The sequence below is a fragment of the Hyperolius riggenbachi genome, chromosome 8 (assembly GCF_040937935.1).
Source record: "Hyperolius riggenbachi isolate aHypRig1 chromosome 8, aHypRig1.pri, whole genome shotgun sequence".
NCBI lineage: Eukaryota > Metazoa > Chordata > Amphibia > Anura > Hyperoliidae > Hyperolius > Hyperolius riggenbachi.
This window is the reverse complement of record NC_090653.1, coordinates 235,631,441-235,651,508: the sequence shown is the minus strand read 5'-3', so window position 1 is coordinate 235,651,508 and position 20,068 is coordinate 235,631,441. Positions and strand designations below refer to the sequence as shown.

Below are 20,068 nucleotides of genomic sequence, written 5' to 3'. Positions count from 1 at the left end.
CGAGTGCCCTAATGGTCAGTCCGCCCCTGGTCTGCTCTAATAAAACTTGATGAATTTCTGCCCAGCGAAGCAGAAGCCATTGAAATGTTGTCCTCGTCAGCAAGTGTGTTAGATACCTTGCCCTGTACACAGTCTGATTTAACCAATGTTGTTGAGTCCCTCTCCAGTGTTGTAACAGCCGAGGAACTCCAGCCCTGTCCTCTGAATGTTTCAAAAGTCTTGCCCTGTAACATGGATAATTCTGACTCGCTGGAAAAAATAATAGAAATCTCAGAATTTCAGTCCGGGTTAATGAGTGTTTCTGAAACCCAGCCCTGTATCCTGGAAAATTCTGGTTCTCTGGCCGGTGTGGCAGAAGTTCCTGAGTCCCCTTCCTGTCCAGTGAGTTACTCAGTTTTGCCTAGTTCAGTGGGGATTGCTGCACTACTGACTTGTTTTGCAGCCCTTCATGAGCTCCAATCCAGTGTATTTGATGAGTCTCTGTCTAGTCCAGAAGAAGTTATGGGAACCCTGTCTAGTTCGGTGCATACATCAGAAGATTTGTCCTGTCTTGTAAATGCCCCTGAACATGATTTGTTAATAACTTTGCTGGAATCAGAGACATCTAAGTCTGATCCTGCATTTTTTAGTGAGAATCCAGTAACTGTGAAGTCTAGTCATGATGATTTTTTTTTGCCCAGTCCTGGTTTCGGTCCTACCTTGACTGACTTTGAGGTTTGCAGTTCCTTGACATGCCCAGAAGTCTCTCTTGTGCCGGTGTGCCCAGATGTGCTTCGTATGCCAGAGTGCCCAAGTGTGTCTGTGTTGGCGTGCTCACACGCTTTCCTAGTGGAGACATGTTCTGATGTTGCCGGTTGGCCTGCATGCCCGGAGATGGTTCTGGTCCCTAAAAACCCTGATCTTGATGTTTGTCCTTGTGACCCTGACTCTAGAGTTGCCCTGGGTTCCATAGGGGTTCTTGATGGTTCTCCATGTGAGCCTAAGGGGCGTTCTGACCTGTGGGGATCTCTTTGGAGCTTCCAAGTGTTCTGGGAGATCTCTAAGGAAACTTGTCCTGGTACCTTGGACTGGTTCAACGGTGGGTTTTGTGTTGGTGGGGACAGTTCCGGTGGGCATTGCAAAGGCTTTGGCGTTTTTGGACAGTCCCGGGAAGGCGGTGGGTATCGCTCAGAGAGTTTCTGGGGGCTTTTCTCTGGAAGTCGTGGTTCTGATGGGTATCACACTGAGGCTTGTAGTGCTGACGGGCATGGTTCGGTAGGTTCTGGTTCCAATTGGTCTAGTTTTGGTGAGACTGATTTGGGAATTTGGTTTTGTCGGACGGATCCGACCTTCATGAATTTTCAGTCAGATCAGTTTGCTGGATTTCCCACTTCTGATTTTTTGGTTTGGGTGGTTCAGGAGAAATATGTCAGTTTTCATAGGCGTCCAGAGGCCGCGTTTAAGGGAGGGGGTACTGTTATGATCGCTTCTGCAGCGTTTACTGCTGACTGCAGTGGTATTGCAAACCAAACAGTTCTAATGTCATTACATGCATTTGCTTGCATAGTTTGGTTTGCACTTAAACTAGTTGCTGATTCCATCTGCAGTCGCTCTGAAGTTAATGACAGTTTAATATGCTTTTGTGTAAACAAACATTGTCTGCTGCAGTGGAGGGGCGGTCCCTTTCCTGCAGGCTGCATATCATTGTCTGCCTTTTCCTGCTATCAGCCTGTGATTAATTACCATTCACTTGTGGGGGAATCTGCAGGTCTGCTCCCATTGGATGACCTCAGTATAAAGAACTGCTTCCTGCAATGCCTCATGGGCTACCATAGTTTCAGACTCTATCTGTTACTCTGCTCGTGCCCCACCTCGTTCCTGGTCCGTGTGGACTGCGCTGACTCCTGCGAAGGGGTCAGCGAGTCCTCCTAGTTCTGCTCTTGTTCTAGAAGTTGTTACTTGCTTGTCTTGTGTCATATATTGGTTCATCGCCAATATATACGCATACTTGCGCATTTTGTTATTTTCCTTGTATCCGTGTTACGTTGATATATCAGTGTTGCTGATATATACGTACACGAACTGTTTATTTCCTGTGTTCAGTTAGTCAGTTTTCCAGCACGTTTTGGTAGTTTGCGCGTATCGTGAACACCCGTGCTGAGCTAGTTATCCTGTTCCTGGTCCTGTTTGTGGATTGCGTTCATCTCTGCGAAGAGATAGCGAATCCTTCTGAGTCCTGTTCCCTGTATTACTCCAGTTCTAGTCAGCGTTCCTGCTTATGTCATATATCGGTTCATTGCCGATATATACATATGTTAGTCAGACCTTACAAATAGTTTCATTGATAGCTGTAATTGTAATACGCTAGGAAAACATACTTATTGTATATTTATCTGTGTTACGTTCATCTATCTCGATCCTGCTATTTCCTGTCTCTCCTGTCCTGTCTTTGTGAGGCACGCCATCGCCGCAACGCATTGGCTGCCTCATTCCAGTCTGTCTGGTTTTGGACGCTTGCTGTCGCTAAGTAATCGCTAGCTAGCAAGCGTTCATTCTGTCTACCTGTCCTGATCTCCTCAGTCCTGGTTTATGCGCTCAGCGCTACTTTGCGCTGAGACGTTATTACGAAAGTGTTTGTGGCTGTTCAGATCTGCACCGGCTCTGTGCACCACAATCTCCTATTGGAGTCAGTCCTCTCCTCCACTAAACTGGGGATATCCTGATCCCTTGTGCTGGTGTGTGTACCTCCTTCACGTCAGCTTATGTGTTGTATGCTGACTGTGGAGATTACACCCCCAAGCTTAACAGGAGGAAACCCACGCAGACACAGAGAGAACATACAAACTCCTTGCAGATGTTGACTTGGCTGGGATTCGAATCGGGGACCCAGCGCTGCAAGGCGAGAGTGCTAACCACTACGCCACCATGCTATCAGCATTAGGTATAAAGCACACATGCTAGGCTGCACCCTCTAGACCAGGCATGGGAAAACTTGGCCCTCCAGCTGTTAAGGAACTACAAGTCCCACAATGCATTACAGGAGTCTGACAGCCACAGTCATGACTCATAAAGGCAAATACATTGTGGGACTTGTAGTTCCGTAACAGCTGGAGGGCCGAGTTTGCCCATGCCTGCACTAGACCTTCAACACAGCAATATCTCATGTACATCTTTACCCAGTAGGTGGCAATTCTCCAAATTAAACTGAAATCTATAGGTGGGTAGCTTGGTGACTTAGTAGGTAAGACAATGTATGGGCAGATTGACCAAGAGACAGCTCTCACTCTTATTGAATCTGATCAAAGAGAGATCTGTTGCCTGCCTATACGCTGCAGGTCAATTCCCGATCGATTTCATGCTAAAATCGATTGATAATTGGCCTTGTGATTACAAATCCGCCGCCTCACCAGCCCGGCGCTACCCCCTTTAATGTAAAATGTTCCCCCGGTACAGTATACTTTATCTGTCCGCCGCTGGCTTCGCCTGCAATCCGTGTACACGCGCCCCACGTGGTTGCTGGCATAAAAATCTTAGTTTTGTGTACTGATGTGAAACAAAGCCTGCTTTCTTAAAGAGAAACTCTGACCAAGAATTGAACTTTATTCCAATCAGTAGCTGATACCCCCCTTTACATGAGAAATCTATTCCTTTTCACAAACAGATCATCAGGGGGCGCTGTATGCTGATATTGTGGTGAAACCCCTCCCAAAAGAAACTCTGAGGAGCGTGGTACTCCTGGCATTTTCCTGTCTGTGAACCTTGTTGCATTGTGGGAAATAGCTGTTTACAGCTGTTTCCAACTGCCAAAAAAGCATGCAGCAGCTACATCACCTGCCAGCAGTAAAAATGCCACCATGTTATAAATGTCAGAATGTAAATTAGAGATTTAAAAGATTTTACAATGGGCAAACACTGACTAAATCATTTATACATAATTATTGTAAAAGTTAAGCACTTTTTTATTACATTATTTTCACTGGAGTTCCTCTTTAAGCAAAAATTTGAGTATTATGGAGTTAGCACCTTTCAAGGGGAAAGCCGTAGGTGAGATATCAGGAAAGCCACGGAAGCCTGTGAAATGTAATGCATCAGCACGTGATCAATACTTTTTTTAAATGTATTTTAGTATTTACAGTATATAGCACATACATATTACGCAATGTGTACAGAGTATATATATATATATTTTGCCTCTGATTTTGATTGGCCTGGTTTCAAGTCTATGGAATTTGCATCACATTTTCAACAAAGTAGGAAAATTACCATCCCATTGAATTCTTGACAATTGTTTTAAATTTCTAATAAAGCCCTAGTGATAGGGGTCCATTTGGCAAACAGTGGAGGGGGGTGGGGGGGACAAGTACAGTGTCCACTCCGCTTTAACGCTGCCTTCCCATCTGGGGTTGGACATGTTGCACCATAGGTGGCTATGGGCAACGCATCAGCTTATCGGATCGGTACTCTGCATTTGGATCAATTTTCTTTTAAAGGGATTGTTAGCCACAAAATCAAATTCCATTTACACACTGCTCTGTGTTTATTATGACGTCTACATGAAGTCTGCATTGCAATCATTCCAATATAATCATAAATGTATCTGCTGTAATGAATCTTATCTCAGTCAGACTGGCTCTATTCTGGTACACTGCATGGGAGAGGGAGCCTTGCTAACTCCCATCCTACATTCCTGCTCCACATCGATTAGCTGAGGGCAGATCAGTGTGACAGGAGGCTGAGAAGGGAAATACACCTCACCCCTCTGCAGAAGCTGCTGAAATACCATCTATGCTGTGCTCACATGTGTTAACAAAGCAAGCTAGATATAACAGTGCAATTTCTAGGAGTAAAAAAAAGAGTAAAGTTTGCCATACACTGGCCCGATTTGCCGCCGTTTCAACAGCAGATTCGATCACTGGGATCGAATCTGCTGCCAATCGTTCGCTCTACACGCCGAATTTCGATCCATTTCGTCCGATCCCGTCGATCGCTCCATGTGGAAAATTACCGTCGATCGCCCGCGGAGCGCGTCGCTAGCAGCGTTCGAGTACACGACGCCCGATGCAATAGGGCCGCATACATTACCTGCTCCGCTGGCACGACTACCCCCGGTCACCGCTGCTCCGTGTCCGCGCTGGTCTCCGGCATGCTTCAGTTCCTCCTGCCCGGCAGGAAGTTTAAACAGTAGAGGGCGCTCTACTGTTTAAACTTCCTGCCGGGCAGGAAGAAGTAAAGCATGCTGGACCTGGAGACCAGAGCGGAGAAGACAGCGGAGACCTGGGGACTGGAGTCGCGCCGGCGGAGCAGGTAATGTATGCGTGTATGCGGGCGGGGGGAGCGGCGGCAGCACCACCACCACCACCACAACAAATTATGAACGGTTTTAGGCTGAAATCGGTTCACAACCTGTTTGCAGTAAAGGTAGCCATACGATCCCTCTCTGATCAGATTCGATCAGAGAGGGATCTATCTGTTGGTCGAATCTGATGACAAATCGACCAGTGTATGGCTACCTTAAAGGGAAGGTTCAGGGAGGGGATTCAAAAAATAAAAATAAATTTCCACTTACCTGGGGCTTCCTCCAGCCCGTGGCAGGCAGGAGGTGCCCTCGCCGCCGCTCCGCAGGCTCCCGGTGGTCTCCGGTGCCCGACCCGACCTGGCCAGGCCGGCTGCCAGGTCGGGCTCTTCTGCGCTCCATTTCCTGGGACTTCTGCGTCCCACGACGGCGCGCTGACGTCATCGGACGTCCGCCGGGCTGTACTGCGCATGCGCAGTAGTTCTGCGCATGCGCAGTACAGCCCGGCGGACGTCCGATGATGTCAGCGTGCCGGCGTGGGACGCAGAAGTCCCAGGAAATGGAGCGCAGAAGAGCCCGACCTGGCAGCCGGCCTGGCCAGGTCGGGTCGGGCACCGGAGACCACCGGGAGCCTGCGGAGCGGCGGCGAGGGCACCTCCTGCCTGCCACGGGCTGGAGGAAGCCCCAGGTAAGTGGAAATTTATTTTTATTTTTTGAATCCCCTCCCTGAACCTTCCCTTTAAAGGAGAACTGTAGTGAAAGGTATATGGAGGCTACCATATTGATTTCCTTTTAAGCAATACCAGTTACCTGGCTATCCTGCAGATCCTCTGCCTCCAATACTTTTAGCCCTAGACCCTGAACAAGCATGCAGCAGATCTGGTGTTTGACATTTTTGTAAGATCTGACAAGATTAGCTGCATGCTTGTTTCTGGTGTGATTCACACTACTGCAGCCAAATAGATCAGCAGGGCTGCCAGGCAACTGGTATAGCTTAAAAGGAAATCAATATGGCAGCCTCCATATACCTCTCACTACAGTTCTCCTTTAAGGGAGGATAAGACATCAGGTCAGTCAGAGGCAGTAAAATATGGCTGTACCTGCTGCTTTAACAAGTGGAAACAGATCTTATTTTTACCATTAGGACCCACTTGTGTGTGTAGAAAACATACCGAGCGCTTGAAGCCAGCTAGAGAGCTGTTACTGGTAAACATGTTTCATGTGAAGTGTACGAGCCTGGGAAAGTAGCAGGAAATAATCCGCAATACCCAAGAGATAAAAATCAAATGGGCTGTAATTACATACTCTACCACCAGGTTGACTTTACTGGAAAAACTGTTTATTTGTCCTCATCTGGATAGTTTTAAACTAAAACTTACATTCACCCAGCCCTAAATATGAAAACAATTTCCTGCATGGTTACCCATTACACTGGTGCTAAACACTGCGAGACTATTCTAGCAAGCTCCACTCCACATCAGAAATGTTCTGTACATACACCCCACAGACACCAGCACAAGGTATGAGGAGACTGTCATAAAATGCTTGTGGGAGCGTATCATGGTTGCAGTGGGGCTATAGTCTGTTCATCACTGACAATACTGTTTAGGGTAATTATATACCCTGAGGATCACTGAGGCCTCACTGAATACCTGACGCTCCACTCTCCCAGGCTGCGGTCAGTTAGAGTGGACCTGAACTCTTGCACAGGACATGAGGGAAACATAGAAAAATGCCCCCTGCATGTACTTAGAGAACTTAGTCTGTCTAATTCCACCTCTTCTATGACTAATCACAAGTTGTAATTTGATCTCTCAGCTGTGTCAGCTCATGAATCCCCTTTGCCATGGCAAAGCAGCTAATTTGTAGACACAGGATGTTAACAATATGTCTGCTTCCATGAAAGCAGGAAGTAGACTGCCAATTTATCGCAGGATTTGAATCAACTGTTACAAAGAAATATTTTTTCTTTAAAAGTTATTATGCGGTTAAAGAGGAAGATCTAAGTTCAATTCTGCTTTAAAGGAAAATTCCGTTTTTGAAAAACAAAAATGGCTCAGAGGGGGCCACAATATTACTAGCAGCAAGCTACGAATTATTAAAATGAATCACCACAATCCCAAATCATTAAAAAGTGGAGAAATAAAAGACATTTAGGGGGGAATCCATGTTGAAGCAGGTGATTTTGGCACAATGGTGGCTATGCAAATTAGCGGCTAGGGGGTACCAGGTGCTTATTTGGGGTGCGGGTGCTCCAATATGCTATAGCTGAGTGCATGTGTGGCCATTCACTAAGCGTGCCGCATTTGGTAAAGCAGAAAGCAGCAGATTTTACGGAACATTTTGTTAGATGCTAATTCACTAATTCTGTTACAGAAACCAGAAATGATCGACTAGTGAGGTAAATGACCAACTTGTGCGGTAAATATCCCAATGTCCATTAACACTGAATTTGACATCTGGTAAAACAAGTTTGGAATCTTATCTCCAGCCTGGTGTGGTCCATAAAGGATACCTGAGTAACATATTTTGAAGTGGGAGAGTAGACACACTGCAGACTTGTGTGCTAAGTGGTACGGCCCTGCAGCGAGCCCTTAAAGCTGCAGTGGTCTGAATTGTAAACAAAAATAGCCTGGTCACTAAGGGGGTGTAAGCCTACGGTCCTCAAGTGGTTAAAGGTTAAAGGACCATTATCATGAAAAAAGTAGGCAGTTAAAATCTGACAGGACCGACAGGTTTTGGGCCAGTCCATCTCCTCGTGGGGGATTCCCAGGGTTTTCTCTATTTTTAACAGCATTTCCTGAACAGGAGTTTAACTGTCAAAATAGTAAGATACCTGCCAGCCTCCCTACTCACTCGCACACTGTTTTGTCAGTTAGACTTTGCAAATGCTGTTCAGGAAATGCTGTTGAAAACAAAGAAAACCCTGAGAATCCCCCATGAGGAGATGGACTGGCCAAAAACCTGTCGGTTCTGTCAGATTTTAAAGAGAAACGCCATTGATAATAATGTAATAAAAAATGATTAATTTTTACAATAATGTGGATTTAATCAGTGTTTGCTCATTGTAACATTTTTCCTCTCCCTGATTTACATTCTGACATTTATCACATGGTGACATTTTTACTGCTGGCAGGTGATGTCACTGGAAGGAGATGCTGCTTGCATTTTGGCCATTGGAAACAGCTGTTATTTCTCACAAAGCAACAAGGCTCCCACAGTGTGATGTCAGTACCACAGTGATGTGAGGCACTGACATCACACTGTGAGAGGGGTTTCACCACAATATCAGCCATACAGAGTCCCCTGATGATCCATTTGTGAAAAGGAAAAGATTTCTCATGGGAAAGGGGGTATCAGCTACTGATTTGGATGAAGTTCAATTCTTGCTTACGGTTTCTCTTTAACTGCCTACTTTCTCATGATAGTGGTCCTTTAAAGGCGCGTACACATGCCATACTTTAGCAAACGACGGGTCCATCAGATTTCCCCGCTGGGCGGTAGTTCTGCCGACAGTAGGACGTGTGTACACGTTGTCGGCAGACTGATAAGACTGTTTATGACAGCGGATCTGTCAGAAACAGTCTTATCAGTCTGTCAACAGCGTGTACACACGTCCTACTGTCGGCAGAACGTCCGCTCAGCGGGAAGGTCTAACGGACCCGCCGTTTGCTAAAGTATGGCGTGTGTACGCGCCCTTAAGTATCCAGGGATCTAAATGACAGCTTCTCTGCTGCTGGACTGCAGTCTTAACTCTCACTGATAACTAATAACTCACTGATAACTAATGACAGGTGATAAACCTTACTGTGGCTAAGAAATGCTTCTGAATGCATGAGACAGATAAAAGTTTAATTGTTCAAGATTTGTCTGTATGAAAAGTGAAAACCATTAAAAAACTACCCATGAGTACCTGAGACTGTATAAAGGCAGATTTTTAGAGAAGTATAACGGTAGATTTTAATCTTTGAATACAAAACAAGTCTTCTGGATTCCAGGAATTCTTTAGGATTAGGTTGATAAATACCAGGGCCGTTTCTTGGGTAGTGCGGGCAGGGTGGCCGTCCTGGGCACCGACCAGCAAGTAGAAGAAGGACATGACCGCAAGGCGTTAGGTAGTTGGTGACGCTCGCTGCAGCCAAATGGAAGAAGAAAGAAGATTACCAGCACGATCCACTTCCTTGTCTCCTCCTGGGCTGCCTGCGTCAGACGTCAAGTCATTATCACGTCACCACCGTGTGATGACACCTGATGTCCTGTAGCGGTATTGCAGGCTGTCAGTGCACAGTGCCCAAGGAGGAGTCGGCTTTCCGGGCTCTCTTCACCTGTGTGTTCTCCTGGTCCCTGCTTCCTCCTGGATGAGCGGCTGGTCACTAGTAAGTAGGCAGATCTTGTGACCTGTGGCTGTGTGACTATTCCTAAAGAGGTAAGGGTTCGCGAGTCCACGGGGGTTTTTTACACCCTCGCCCTGGGTACAATTTAGCCTAGAAACTGCTTTGATAAACACAATGGTTTATGTCATCCGTTTATTTTCATTTCAGGCTTGCTTTTAAAACTTGGTAACTAAACATTCTTATATGCAAAGAATCAGTTCCACATATGATGCATAAATGTAAAGGGTAGTTGTGCCCTTTCCTCACATTGGTGCTGCTGACAATGCATGTGGCCTCCCAACACACGGCAGTGACGGCACTTGCATTGCTCTGTTATTCTCCTCAACGCAGTTGTTCGCAATGCATTTGCAGATTTTTGAAGGAAACCACGTGTTGCAGTTGCGCAGTGAATCACATTCACACGTCAGACAGTGGAGTCTATGCAGTTCTGAGGTGTCTACATATCACATCACTGCGCACTGCTGAAACCGCTTCTTAAAAGTGGCAAGTGGGGAAGGGACCTAATAAAGCACTGCTTGATGACTTGCAGAATCTAGATGTACCTCATTATGTGGGAGAACACAAAGGACTTGATTCCCTAACCGCCACTAAGTGATAGCGCCAGAGTGAAAAGCCACCTAGTGCCTGAAAAGTAGCTTTGCGGGCAGGAATAGCCGCGCAAAGCTACATGGCGCACAGCCCAGTGCAATGTGCGCGCAGCCATTAATAGTGCGCGGTGCGACGGTAACGTCGCACCCACTGCCCTGTAAACGTCGCACTATTAACGGCTGCACACGCAATGCACTGGGCTGTGCGTGATGTGTAGGCGCAAACCACTTAACTCCGTGGTTTGCGCCCACTAGGTCTTAAGGCACACTAACCAGCTTAGCGCTGGTTAGTGAATCAAGGCCCAAGAGCCTTAATGTGGAAGAGACCAGTGTGGCAGCATAGCGATCTGGGAGCTGGTCCGGCAGCCGACATACTGGAGAGAGCCCGTTTAAAGAGGAACTTTACCTCAGTCAGTAGCTGATACCCAATTTCCCACAAGAAATCTTTACCTTTTCTCAAACAGATCATCAGAGGGGTCTGTATGGCGGATATTGTGGTGAAACCCCTCCCACAGCGTGATGTGTTGACCATGGTCCTGACAGTTTCCATGCCTCGTTGCATTGTGGGAAATAACAGCTTTTTCCAACTACCAAGCAAACAATATCTCCCTCTGTGCATAGAACTCTCAATAATGAACATTCTGTACAGATCCCCTGGCTGAACGAAAGATGTCACCACCAGTGATAAATTTTAGAATGTAAATTGGGGTGAGGAAAGATATGAATATTGTAAAAAAATAAGCAATTTTATTCATTATATTAGTTTTACTAGAGTTCCTCTTTAAAATGTACCAGAGTTGGTACACCAGGCTTAATTTATACTTACCCAGGGTTTCCTCCAGCCCCATGAGCAGCGCTGAGTCCCTCGCCGTCCTCCTCAGCCCCTCCGTTCTGGCGCTACGACTGCTGGTAATCTGATCAGTCTACGTCAGTTGAGGTTTTCTGCGCATGCGCAGCTCAGCCGGGCGCCCCAATCCCCTGGAGCGTTCTGCGCCGTAGTATTACACAGGCGCAGAAGGCTCCAGGGAACGGGAGCATGACGAGGGGCGCGCACCTGAGCCGCGCATGCGAAAAAGGCCACGACTGCCAGAAGCTTAATGGAGGAGTCGGCGGAGGACGTTGGCGAGGGACTCAGCGCGGTTCATGGGGCTGGATAAATAAGCACTTGTATAAATAAGTATAAATAATCACTAAATAAGCACTTGTATAAATAAGTATAAATAAGCACTTGTGAGCCATCTCTGGTTCATTTTAAACTCATGCTATTTGAAATATAATTCGTATGTGAGTGCACAACTTTATTTTAACAAATTGTATTACGGTTTTACACTGTAGAGAGTTTATCCTACTTTCTGAGGTGATTCGTCCATGCTGTTTCCATAGGATGGAGAAGGTGGTCTGGAGATTCATAATTGAGGCAAAAGGGAGGCCTTTGACTACCCTAAAAGGGCTGCAGACCAATTTAACATTAGGGTCATTCTTTAACGGTGAGTTCATCTGAAGGGTGTGGTGGAGGTATTCACGGATAGTCAGAAGCATCCATTGCCAGAAGTAGGACACTGACTGCATGTTGTGAAGGAGAAATACCTTACACTGTGGTATGGATTGTAGAGCACTTTCTATAAAGACGGTTAGAAAAATAGTTTGGCTCAAGTATAAACCTAGGGTAGAAACCCAGGCCACTGCTTTTAACATTTCTATATGTTAAAAGTATGCTATGGCCAGTGTTTGTAATGCAAAAATTAACTCTTGCTCTCTTGGGTGATCATAAAGATCGCCTCCGTAGCATTTTACATTTATTTTACATTAATAAAAGATTTTAACCCCACACCCTCAAAAGCCAAACTGGGTACCGAATATTCCCGAACAATAACATTTTGAGACCCAGAGGAACACTGTGAGGGTCCGGAAGGCCAAATTTGGAGGGAGGGAACATAGAGGGGACCTACTTCAGCACGCATGTATTGTGTACTTTTATCTCCCCCAAATGGCAAACATGCCAGAGTTGCGCCATAGGTAACTGCAACTCAGAAGTTTTTTGAGTCCACCAGGAGAAACGTGCGATATGCACATTATGGCAAGCATGCAATATTTCATTGTGTACCCACCGCCATTCTACCGCAGCAAACACCTATTGCGCACACTCCCCTAGGCAGCAATATAGGGTGGCTAGTGTGTGTTTCCCCCTATCTTCCCTCATGTTATGCATACCAGCGGAGCAGATTTACCTGTCTATGATAAGGGCCTCTTCTCTGCCTGCACTACACCTCTCCTACCACTGTGCAGCAGCATATCTCCTTAGGCTCTCCATGCATGTCATGTGACATTGGGAGCCTATGGAGAGATGAATCTGCAGGGTGGTTGGAGAGGTGCAATGTGCAAGCAGAAAAGAGGCCCCGACCATAGACAGGTAATTCTGCTGTGCTGCGGCTGCTCTGCATAATGTGGGAGGGGATAGGGGGGGAACAAAAGTAGCCACACTATATTGCTGCCGAGGTGGGATTGTAGGTACACAATTGCACAACAGCTTTTTGCTGGGGAGGATGGGGGGATATGATTTCAGCACACATTTCAGTGAAGTTACTGCAGAAGCGGCAAAAAACTGGAAAAGTGAAAAAAAAAAAAACCTGCCAGAACAAACCACAACTTTGGTTTATTGGCAAGAGGTCAACAGGTCAGCAGCATAACTGGATATTATTAGAGCATCCCGGGGAAGCTGATAGTTTTAGAAGTAAATATGTGTGTAGAGAGGTACACCATTCTATGAAACACTGTAATGATTGCAACACTTTATGTGTAACATTCCTTCATGTACAATTTCAAAGATGTTGGGGGTTACATCACAAAATCCTGAGAAATCTCGTACACAAGGGACAGGTTGAATGCCAATATTGGATGACTGTGACCTTTGTGCCCTCAGGTTCAGGCGATTCAGTACAGGGAATCCCTACATAGGCTTAGGAACACTTCTGAAAACCATTGTCTGTGAATACCGTTCATCGCTGCATCTACAAAGGCAAGTTAAAATTCTACAATCCACTGAAGAAACCATATGTAAACATAACATGGAATACCAACATTTGTTGTATTGTTTTTCTACGGTTTTCATTTAAAGGATACCCGAAGTGACGTGTGACATGATGAGATAGACATGGGTATGTACAGTGCCTAGCACACAAATAACTGGGCTGTGTTCCTTTTTTTCTTTCTCTGCCTGAAAGAGTTACATATCAGGTATGTAAGTGGCTGACTCAGTCCTGACTCAGACAGGAAGTGACTACAGTGTGACCCTCACTGATAAGTAATTCCCCTTTGTATCTCTTTCTTGCTCTCAGAAGTCATTTTCTGCTAGGAAAGTGTTTTATAGTTGGAATTTCTTATCAGTGAGGGTCACACTGTAGTCACTTCCTGTCTGAGTCAAGACTGAGTCAGCCACTTATATACCTGATATTTAACTCTTCCAGGCAGAGAAAAAGGAACACAGCACAGTTATTTGTGTGCTTGGCACTGTACATACCCATGTCTATCTCATCATGTCACATCGGGTATCCTTTAAATGTGAGGTTTACATTTGATCATGGTCCTTACATTCTGCTTGGAAATGGGTTGTACTCATGTCTAACACTTAACACATGTCCCTCCCTCTACCTATGTCTAACCCAGGGGTCTCAAACTCGCGGCCCGCGGGCCATTTGCGGCCCTCGATACAATATTTTGTGGCCCCAGGGCCCCAGAGCTTGTAGGGGCCCCCAGTGGCTACAAGAGGAAAAAAAAATTTCAAATCGGCCTTATAGTTTTTGAGAAAATCGATTTTAAAGTTGCAAAGGAAAAAAATACACATTTAAAAACCCGCCGACTTTAATGGTTAATAGCAAATCCACCTTAAATGCTAGAAACCCTAAATTTGCAGGATATGTTAAGGAGATCATTAGGAATAAGAGGAAAAAACTATTTTTCAAAAAGACCTTATAGTTTTTGAGAAAATCGATTTTAAAGTTTCGAAGGAAAATAGTATACTTTTAAATGCGGTAAATGTCACTTTTAGTAGCAAGCCTAACGGTAGTGTAATTTTACATGTATCAAAAGAAAGAGCAATACATTTCCTGACAGGGTTTCCAGGGGGTCCATACGCAGCCGCAGCGCTTTGGCCAGGGATCGCTATACAGCCGCAATATGGCTGTATGAAGATTCCTGGCATTTTATCCTATTTTCCCAATTTTTTTTTTATGTTTAGAGTGTGGGAATTTTTTTATTTTAAATTATGTGGGGTCCCCCCTCCTGAAACTTTTTAACCCCTTGTCCCCCATGCAGGCTGGGGTAGCCAGAATGTGGAACCCTGACTATACCAGCTGCAAAAAAGGTCCCTTAATGCCGATTTTTGTTCCAGGGTATCTGTTGCGGGGGGGGGGGCAGGTTTATTTTGCTCTGGGGACCCATTGTTGCTTAAACCGGCCCTGCCTGCCGGCAACAGCAAAAGAGACACGGAAGCGAACTATATTTGCTCATTTTACCTTATAGTTCGCTTCAGTGCTCCCAAGTAATCCGCCGCATCCCCGCCGCTAAACAAGGGCTGCAGACCCCCAAATCCCCCGCGCAAACATCCACGACTGCGCTGAGGGGAAGAGCTTCCAGCTGTAGCCCTGCCCCTCCTGACGTCAATCGCCAAATGGATCGCCGCCTCTCCCCCGCCCCTCTCTGTGAAGGAAGAGTGAGAGGGGCGGGCAGAGGCGGTGATCCGCCACGATTGACGTCAGGAGGGGCAGAGCTGAAGCTGAAAGCTCTGCCCCTTCCAGGAAATGCTGGCGGATTGCCCCCCGGGGCGATTTGGGGGCTCTGCAGCCCTCGTTTTGTGGCGGGGACACGTGAACTCCCTTATGCGGCCCAGCCTCATCCTGACTTTGCCTCCTGCGGCCCCCGGGTAAATTGAGTTTGAGACCCCTGGTCTAACCCTAAGACATCCTTCTACCAATGCCTAACCCTAAGACCTGCCTCTACCGAAGCCTAACCCTAAGACCTCCCTCTACCAATGCCTAACCCTAAAGCTGGCCACTAACGGTCCAATTTCTAGCGGAAAGTCGTTTGAGCAATCAGAAATTCTGATCGGATTGGATGTAAATAATCTCAGTTAACGGGCACAATCGATAATGAACGACTATAAAAACAATCGTCATATTGAATTTTCGTCAAACCAAAATTTGGATTTTCTTGTTGGTCGTGATAGATAGGAAGCAATGATTGGTTAGTTGATGGTGTAGTAAACGATTTTTCTTCCGATCAGAATTTCTGATCGCTCGAACGATTTTTCGCTGGAAATTGGACCGTTAGTGGCCACCTTTAGACCTCGCCCTACACAAGCCTAAACCTAAGACCTCCCTCTACCGATGCCTAACCCTAAGGCCTCTCTCTTCTGCCTCTACCGAAGTCTAACCCTTAGATCTCCCTCTACCGATGCCTAATCCTAAGACCTCCCTATACCAATGCCTATCCCTTAACAATTTATCTACACATGCCAAACACCCACCCACCTCCACTCACCCCCGTGGGACCTAACATTTAACCTTTGGCACCCCCTCCTAACCTTAACCTACACCCTGCCACAAAGCTGCAATTTGCAGCAAAGAATGGAAATTTGAGCGCCAAGGCTACCAATATGCAAATTGTGGCATTACATATCAGCGCTCAGCCTCTGTGCGTCCAAATTTCTCTTCATTGCCGCGATTCGGCTTTTATAGTGGTTGCCTATGGCAGTGCCCTTTTTCCTGCAAGGTGTACTAAATAGTGGCAATAAATTTTCCTAATAAGCCAAGTGGCTTCATCCAGGTAGTAGAGCTGGGGTTAGCAAATCACTTATTTAACGTAGTGTTGGGCGAACAGTGTTCGCCACTGTTCGGGTTCTGCAGAACATCACCCTGTTCGGGTGATGTTCAAGTTCGGCCGAACACCTGATGGTGTTCGGCCAAACCGTTCGGCCACATGGCCGAACTAAGAGCGCATGGCCGAACGTTCCCCCAACGTTCGGCTAGAGCTGTGATTGGCCGAACGGGTCACGTGGTTCGGACCCGAACGCGCTCTGATTGGCCGAACTGTCACGTGGTTCGGGTAAATAAATACCCGAACCACGTCATATCTCCGCCATTGGTCTGTGGGTTTAGCTTTGGGTAGGCAGGCAGGGTAGTTCGCGCTCCAGCCACGCTAGCCAGGGTCCCCCCAGTCATTGTGTCGCTGCTGGGAATAGTAGTACACTGCTCGCTCAGCCACACTATATAGCATTGTGTTTACTGCCACTCTGTGTACCTCGCTCAGCCACACTATATAGTATTGTGTTTACTGCCACTCTGTGTCTGCTGGGAACAGTAGAACACCGCTCGCTCAGCCACACTATATAGCATTCTGTTTACTGCCACTCTGTGTCTGCTGGGAATAGTAGTACACCGCTCACTCAGCCACACTATATAGCATTCTGTTTACTGCCACTCTGTGTACCTCGCTCAGCCACACTATATAGCATTGTGTTTACTGCCACTTTGTGTCTGCTGGGAATAGTAGTACACCGCTCGCTCAGCCACACTATATAGCATTGTGTTTACTGCCACTCTGTGTACCTCGCTCAGCCACACTATATAGCATTCTGTTTACTGCCACTCTGTGTCTGCAAAGAAACATGACATTTTCCACATTTAAAAGTTTTTTCTTTGAAACTTTACAATCAATTTTCTCAAAAACTATAAGCTCTTTTTCAAATATTTTTTTTCCTCTTGTACCCACTCCCAAGGTGCACATACCCTGCTAATTTGGGGTATGTAGCATGTAAGGAAGCTTTACAAAGCACGAAAGTTCGGGTCCCCATTGACTTCCATTATGTTCGGAGTTCGGCGCGAACACCCGAACATCGCGGCGATGTTCGGAGAACGTTCGCGAACCCGAACATCTAGGTGTTCGCCCAACACTAATTTAACGTGAATGCTTTTAAAGGAATCAGCTTCACAACATACCTCTGGTGTAATTAAAAAAACAAGAGTTGGTAAGTTATAACTACCTGGCACGCCATCTGTGTGAGTATGTTCCCCGGAGCCCCATCTCAGCTGGTTCTCTGTCTACCTCTGTAGTAACCTGTCTCTTCTGTGGAAATGATACCCATATATTTCTGCCTACATTTAATATTTCAACATATCAAATCTCATAGGTGTCCTGTTATCATAGACAGATATAACAGCTGCCCCATTGGAAGTAGCTTTCCATTTTAGTTTTCAAAGTTGAAAACAATTTTTTTTCAGGTAAATTCAACTTTGGATTAGCTTTCTGAAACCTAAAATATAATGAAAAGTAGGTAGGACACACGTATTGCAGACTTATGTTCCCTAAAAAAACCTTGTGTACAACGGCGTTCCTATAGAAGTGTCTATAAAAGGGTTTGTGTACATAGGCGTTTGTATATTTGTGGTTCATTTGTTTTTGAATAAACATTACCTTTGTATACAAATACTGTTCAATTTGCTGTTAAATAGTGTTTTGTTATAAGGGATATCATTTATTAAAACCAGTGCTTTAAAAAAACAGAGCAGTTGCCCAGAACAACTGAACTTACGGTTTCATTAAATTGCCGAAAATTCTTTGGTTTCTATGAGCAACTGCTACACTTTTGCTGCAGATATTCTTCTGCTATTGATAGCTCTGTCACACTTGTTTTAACATTTATCTAGAATGCTTCCAGAATCTTACTAAAAAGTCTGTAAAAGGATATACTATAATAATTATACTATAATAGGGCAGCACAGTGGCATAGTACCTAGCACTCTTGCCTTGCAGCACTGGGTCCCTGGTTCATATCCCGGCCATAGCACTATCTGCACGGGGTTTATATATTCGCCCCATGTCTGCGTTGGTTTCCTCCGGGCACTTCGGTTTCCTCTCACACCCCCAAAAGATACAGATAAGTTAATTTGCTTCCCCCTAAATTGGCCCTAGACTACGATACATACACTACATGATACATACATAGACATAAGACTATTGTAGGAATTGGATGGTGAGCCCCTCTGAGGGACAAGGCAATATACTGTGTACAGCGCTGTGGAAGATATTGGCTCTATATAAATACTAAATAATAATACAAAATCACAAATATAAAAACTTGTGATAGTATACCTGGTCTTCTGGCATTTATCTGCATAGTTATCTAGGTTAAAAAAATTGTTGAACAAGTTAAGTCTCATGAGAACTTCAGTTTATATTGAATCATATGCCTGTGCAGTAAATGGCTTTAAAATTGTATAAGTATTTTTATTATTATTATTATTCTTGATGTAAAAATCGCCAACATATTCCGTGGCGCTGTACAAAGTAAGAAACAAACATGGGGTACATAATAATACAGACAATGGTGTACACCAATATACAAGATACGTAATTAGTGACAAAATACAAAAATGATACAAAATATAGAATACAAAATACAGAATTGGTAATGACAGTGATAAAAGTAACATGATAAATAAAATGTATAATGATTTCCAAGACACAAAAGGGGGAAAGAGTGCTGCCCTTGTGAGCTTACAATCTTATTATTTATTTTTTATCTCATTGTTGGAAAAAAAAAGTGTTAAATTACATTTAAAAAAATGCATGTCAGAAGCCAAATTCAAACACCTGTGTACTCAACCCCTGAAAGCTCCAGATAAATGTTCTGTGACAGCATTGCTTACCTCCAGGTAGGGAGTCTGCAGCCTGTTGTTTGGCTCTGCGAGAGACAAGTCAATGATGGACAGAAACACCATCAGTAGAATGCTCTTTCCTGATAAAATCCCCATGCTTGACACTCCAGAAAAGTTACTGATTTATCTGCGAGGCATCAGAAGGAAGACCCAGCTCTATGAATCCGCTCCTTGCGGATGGACTTTCCTTTGCACTTTTAAACCTAGAGAACTTTTTCTTTTGGGTGTTAAGGTCTATAAAAGATGCATTCATTCCTTTACAAGCCATGATTGTCCAGATGAGTTAGGCTCGGGACGCTTAATTGGAGCCAGGCCAGCTTCTTCCAAACCTCCCCCTTTGCGCTAAATGAAACCAAAATATTTTGAAGTTCAGCCCAGATTTCTGAAGTGTGTCAATTGCTCTTTAAATGAAGTCAAATGCAGAGGCATACATCAAAGAGACAGAGAGGAGGCAGAGGGCTGAAAGACATATTTACTTATTTACTGCTGGGTCAACTTTGACAACTGCCCCCGCTACCAGGAAGGAGATTAGCGGTTATAACCTTCTCAGAAAAAAAATGACTTGCCCAAACAACCACATTCTATATATATTAATATTCTTTGCTTTGTGTGTATTTTTGACATTTACTATTTTGAATGAAAAGAAGTGTTTTACTGAGAAGAGATTCAAGATGCAGTCCTCAGATATTCTCTGCTGGGAATGTTTATGAGGCTACTCAACACTTTCCACTACAGCAGTGCTTCCTGATGTTTACAGTTGTTTACCAAGATTTCACACTCTGCCAGACCTCTGCACTGTGTCTACTACTACTACATACTACTGAGGACAGCAAAGCAGCGATACGTGCCACCATTCCTCTGGTTGCCAAGCTGCACCGGTAGGTAAGTATTGCTATCTCAGATTAGGGATGTTAGCAAGGGCATACAGTGCAGCCCATAATTATTCATACCCTTGGCAAATTTTGATTTAAAGAAAAGACATAGGTGTCTCCCAAAAGATAATAAGATGATGTACAAGAGGCATTATTGTGGGGGGGAAAAAAAACATTTCTCAACTTTTATTTACATTTGAGCAAAAAGTGCCCATTCCAGAATTATTCATAC

General features: G+C 45.0%; 1 protein-coding gene across 1 annotated transcript in view; it reads right to left on the bottom strand.

Moving 5' to 3' along the window:
- ITIH6 (inter-alpha-trypsin inhibitor heavy chain family member 6) overlaps window positions 1-19,220 on the bottom strand; it is a 119,383-nt gene extending 100,163 nt beyond the window's left edge. The window contains exon 1 of the mRNA XM_068248359.1: window positions 18,956-19,220. Coding sequence (XP_068104460.1) covers window positions 18,956-19,060 — 105 coding nt within the window. The 5' untranslated portion in view covers window positions 19,061-19,220. The remainder of the gene's footprint in view (window positions 1-18,955) is intronic.
- Window positions 19,221-20,068: the final 848 nt, after the last annotated feature.